A 6000-nucleotide genomic window follows, 5' to 3' on the forward strand; every position below is an offset into this window, starting at 1 on the left:
AGTGGGGCCAGCAGGACACCATCCCGAGCGGAGACGGGTCAGCAGCGTAGAGATGTTCCCAGCCGATGCACAGGCGAGCGGTCCACCCCGGGTCCCGACTCTGGACAGCCAGCACTTCATCCATGGCCACCGGACCTGTGCCCCCCCCCGCCCCCCTCAAGGAAAAGGGGAGCAGAGGAGAAAAGAAAAGAAACGGCAGATCAACTGGTCTAACAGGGGGGCTATTTAAAGGCTAGAGTATACAAATGAGTTTTAAGATGGGACTTAAATGCTTCTACTGAGGTAGCATCTCTAATTGTTACCGGGAGGGCATTCCATAGTACTGGAGCCCGAATAGAAAACGCTCTATAGCCCGCAGACTTTTTTTGGGCTCTAGGAATCACTAATAAGCCGGAGTTCTTTGAACGCAGATTTCTTGCCGGGACATATGGTACAATGCAATCGACAAGATAGGACGGAGCTAGACCGTGTAGTATTTTATACGTAAGTAGTAAAACCTTAAAGTCACTTCTTAAGTGCACAGGAAGCCAGTGCAGGTGAGCCAGTATAGGCGTAATATGATCAAACTTTCTTGTTCTTGTCAAAAGTCTAGCAGCCGCATTTTGTACCAACTGTAATTTTTTAATGCTAGACATAGGGAGACCCGAAAATAATACGTTACAGTAGTCGAGACGAGACGTAACGAACGCATGAATAATGATCTCAGCGTCGCTAGTGGATAAAATAGAACGAATTTTAGCGATATTACGGAGATGCAAGAAGGCCGTTTTAGTAACACTCTTAATGTGTGATTCAAACGAGAGAGTTGGGTCGAAGATAATACCCAGATTCTTTACTGATTCGCCTTGTGTAATTGTTTGGTTGTCAAATGTTAAGGTGGTATTATTAAATAAATGTCGGTGTTTAGCAGGACCGATAATCAGCATTTCCGTTTTCTTGGCGTTGAGTTGCAAGAAGTTAGCGGACATCCATTGTTTAATTTCATTAAGACACGCCTCCAGCTGACTACAATCCGGCGTGTTGGTCAGCTTTAGGGGCATGTAGAGTTGGGTGTCATCAGCATAGCAATGAAAGCTAACACCGTATTTGCGTATGATGTCGCCTAGCGGCAGCATGTAAATACCAAAGAGTGCAGGGCCAAGAACCGAACCCTGAGGAACTCCGCACGTTACCTTAACATAGTCCGAGGTCACATTATTATGGGAGACGCATTGCATCCTGTCAGTAAGATAAGAGTTAAACCACGACAAAGCTAAGTCTGACATACCAATACGTGTTTTGATACGCTCTAATAAAATATTATGATCGACGGTATCGAAAGCAGCGCTAAGATCAAGAAGCAGCAACATAGATGACGCATCAGAATCCATCGTTAGCAGTAGATCATTAGTCATTTTTGCGAGGGCTGTCTCCGTAGAGTGATTTGCCCTGAAACCGGATTGAAAAGGTTCACAGAGATTGTTAGACACTAAGTGTTCATTTAGCTGCTGTGCGACAATTTTTTCGAGGATTTTCGAAATAAAGGGAAGGTGGGACACCGGTCGGTAGTTTACCATGAGGTCAGGATCAAGGTTAGGTCTTTTGAGCAGAGGATGAATAACCGCTTTCTTGAATGCTAGGGGAACAGTGCCAGAGGAAAGTGATAAGTTTATAATATTTAGCACTGATGGACCTAATAATACAAAAAGCTCCTTGATAAGTTTCCCAGGAAGTGGGTCAAGTAAACATGTTGTTTGTTTTATCCCACTTACACGCTGTAATAGTTCCTCTAATGTTATTTCATCAAAAAGAGAGAGACTATTTTGTATTGCAGTATCCGTCGTAGATACAGTTGTATCTGTGTTCATAGAACCCAGTTGTAGCTGGGATGCGTTGTCTTTAATCTCCTTTCTAATGAGTTCAATTTTCTTATTAAAGAAATTCATAAAGTCATCTGCCGAGTGGGTGGAGCTATTGGGAGGAGTCCCTTGTTGGGTTAGCGATGCTACTGTACTAAACAAAAATTTAGGGTCGTTTTTGTTGAGGCGGATGAGATTTGAGTAATATTTAGCTTTAGCTAAGGTAAGCATGCGTTTATACGATATTAAACTATCACTCCATGCTTGATGGAAAACCTCAAGCTTGGTCGCGCGCCATTTGCGTTCCAACTTTCTACATGATAATTTATGAGCTCTGGTTTCCTCTGTAAACCATGGGGTGCGCCTTTTAGGGGCCCTTTTTTGTTTTAGCGGTGCTATACTATCAATGGTTTTGCGCAGGGCATTGTCAAAGTTGTTAGTGAGGTTATCAATAGAGCCGACATAATTTGGGAATGGTGCCATTACCGAAGGCAGTAGGTCAGCAAGAGTCATCGTTGTGGCGGCATTAATGTTGCGGCTGCTATAGCAGTTATTATTATTATTAGTTTGTTGACAATGAGTCAGAACTTCAAATTTTATAAGGTAATGATCGGACATTACTTTACTTTATAATGAATATGTCGGCATTTATTTGTAAAAAACAAACAAAAAAACACCAAATTATTTAGGGGGGTTTAAGAATATTTTAGGGGGGCTTGAGCCCCCCTAAAATAGGCCTAACAACGCCAATGAGTTAAAGTACCAATGATTGTCACACACACTAGGTGTGGTGAAATATGTCCTCTGCATTTGACCCATCCCCTTGATCACCCCCTGGGATGTGAGGGGAGCAGTGGGCACCCCCAATTCCAACCCTTGATGCTGAGTGCCAAGCAGGGAAGAATGCTGGTATGAGCTTTTAAACATAACCCGTTAACTGCTGCCAATCAAATGGTGAATAAGATACTCTTTAGGGTTCATATGTTTGTAAATCTGACTGTGATAAAGTCAGTGCCTCACCAGTCATGAACCTCACCGCACGTCACTGGTCAAATGCACTGTCACATATCCTGTCAAAAACTATGTCAAATGTACTATGTCAAATACTATGTCAAATGAACTATGTCAAATATTATGTCAAATACTATGTCAAATGTCCTATGTCAAATATTATGTCAAATACTATGTCAAATATTATGTCAAACACTATGTGAAATGTACTATGTCAAATATTCTGTCAAATACTATGTCAAATATTCTGTCAAAAACTATGTCAAATGTACTATGTCAAATATTCTGTCAAAAACTATGTCAAATGTACTATGTCAAATATTCTGTCAAATACTATGTCAAATGTACTATGTCAAATACTATGTCAAATATTCTGTCAAATATTCTGTCAAATACTATGTCAAATGTGATATGTCAAATATTCTGTCAAATACTATGTCAAATATTCTGTTTAAAACTATGTCAAATGTACTATGTCAAATATTCTGTCAAATACTATGTCAAATGTGATATGTCAAATATTCTGTCAAATACTATGTCAAATATTCTGTTTAAAACTATGTCAAATGTACTATGTCAAATATTCTGTCAAATACTATGTTAAATGTACTATGCCAAATATTCTGTCAAATACTATGTCAAATATTCTGTCAAAAACTATGTCAAACGTACTATGTCAAATATTCTGTCAAATACTATGTTAAATGTACTATGTCAAATATTCTGTCAAATACTATGTCAAATGTTCTGTCAAATACTATGTCAAATGTACTATGCCAAATATTGTGTCAAATACTATGTCAAATATTCTGTCAAAAACTATGTCAAACGTACTATGTCAAATATTCTGTCAAATACTATGTCAAATGTTCTGTCAAATACTATGTCAAATGTGCTATGTCAAATATTCTGTCAAATACTATGTCAAATATTCTGTCAAATACTATGTCAAATGTACTATGTCAAATATTCTGTCAAGAACTATGTCAAATATTCTGTCAACAACTATGTCAAATGTACTATGTCAAATATTCTGTCAAATACTATGTCAAATATTCTGTCAAATACTATGTCAAATATTCTGTCAAATACTATGTCAAATGTACTATGTCAAATACTATGTCAAATATAGTATGTCTACTACCGGTATGTCAAATACTATGTCAAATACTATGTCGAATACTATGTCAAATATTTGTCAAATACTATGTCAAAAGTAATTAGTCAGATACTATTCAGAAAGGATTATTAAATACAAACCGGCCTTGCTTACGAAGCCAATGAATGAAAAGTATTTGAATACCGATCACGTGATGAACTAGTTAGTAGTACTGTAGTAGGAGTTGTACTGTCTAATGAACAGAAAGGTGTTTAATATGACGATGTATTCAAGTTATTTAATAATTCAAGTTAGTTAATGATAGCATAATTGTTGTTGTTTATTTACCAAAAGATTGATTTTTTCTTGCCTTCCGTGCAAGAAGAGTGAGTTGAACCTGCTGCTGGACCCTCATACTCCGATCATTGCTGGGAAGTTTGGCCGAAGATTGAAGCCTGGGCTCGCCCGGAAGAGCCAGACTGGTGTCGGTGTCCAGCCGGTGGTAGTCGAGCACCGGTATCACCGATTTAAAGAACAAGTCATCCATGCTCCGTCAAACTTTTTACACCGACGCCATTTCTGGATGAAGTTTAGTCCTGTTTAGCTTCCCGAACACTCATGACGAAATGATGGGCGGGGCCAAACACACCTGTGGTGTCAGGTGACTCCGCTGTGGGTTACTTTGTTATTTAAACAATCTCAACATTTGGCTTCTCAAATTACTTCCTACTTTTGTTTCTATTTGTTGTAATTAAAAGGACCTCTCGTAATGGCTGACGGGAGATAACGTAGCTCCACCCATTGAACAAAAGGAAACCATTTTATTTATTTACCAGTCATACTTTTCATAATTTATTCTTATATTACACATACATTTGACATATTATTTGTCACAATCAATGTGGTTATTATAAATGAGTAATGCCCATTTAAATACATTTTATATTCATATACATTTTATATAATTTATATATATTTTATAATTTTGCTATTACAAAAAATACTAATGCTTATTTTATTTTTTCTATTGGTAATTTTTTTTTAGATATATAATATATTGTCATATTTTACATATATTTTATGGTATTTATAATATGCAATGCTACCATTATAAACATAAAATAACGTACTGATTTTTAAATGATTGAACTGTGTTCTTTTAATCTAAATATCATTATGTCTGTACTTTACAGAAGTTTTTTTTTTTACTGTATGTATATGTACATATATACATACATAATTATACATATATACATATATATACATATGTATACATATATATGTATGCAGGGGCGCCAAAAAGGGGGGGTAAAGGAGGCGGATTCCTGGGGCCCATGATGGAGGGGGGCCCAGAGACGCCCCTAATGATGATGAAATTATAATACAGAAAAAATAATGACACTGTGTTGGGGGCCCTGTAAAGATTATTTTCATGGGGCCCAAAATCCCTAGCAGCGCCCCTGTATGTATGCATACATATATACATATATATGCATACATATATACATATGTATACATATATATGTATGCATACATATATACATATATATACATATACATAAATATATACATATACATACATATATACACACACATATATATATATGTACATATACGTGTATATATACAGTATATATATATGTAAATATATACACATACATACATATATGTATGTATGTGTATATATACAGTACATACATACACATACATACATATATATACACATTACATATATATACATAATATATATATATACATTATATATATATATATATCCATCCCATATATATATATATATATATACATACATACTGTATATATATGCATACATATATACATATATATACATATACATACATATATATATACATATGTATACATATATATACATATACATACATATATACACACATATATATATACATATACGTATATATACAGTATATATATGTAAATATATACACATACATACATATATGTATGTATGTGTATATATACAGTATATACATATACATACATATATATACACATTACATATATATACATAATATA

The 6000-nt window shown here is 35.5% G+C and overlaps 1 protein-coding gene across 2 annotated transcripts in view; it reads right to left on the minus strand.

Moving 5' to 3' along the window:
- The window catches only part of pkp2 (plakophilin 2), a 28016-nt gene extending 23419 nt beyond the window's left edge, over window positions 1–4597 (minus strand). For both annotated transcript variants that reach the window (XM_061960742.1, XM_061960741.1), the window contains exon 1: window positions 4297–4597. In XM_061960742.1, coding sequence (XP_061816726.1) covers window positions 4297–4495 — 199 coding nt within the window. In that variant the 5' untranslated portion in view covers window positions 4496–4597. The remainder of the gene's footprint in view (window positions 1–4296) is intronic.
- Window positions 4598–6000: the final 1403 nt, after the last annotated feature.

Source organism: Nerophis lumbriciformis, linkage group LG05 (genome assembly GCF_033978685.3).
Source record: "Nerophis lumbriciformis linkage group LG05, RoL_Nlum_v2.1, whole genome shotgun sequence".
Taxonomy (NCBI): domain Eukaryota; kingdom Metazoa; phylum Chordata; class Actinopteri; order Syngnathiformes; family Syngnathidae; genus Nerophis; species Nerophis lumbriciformis.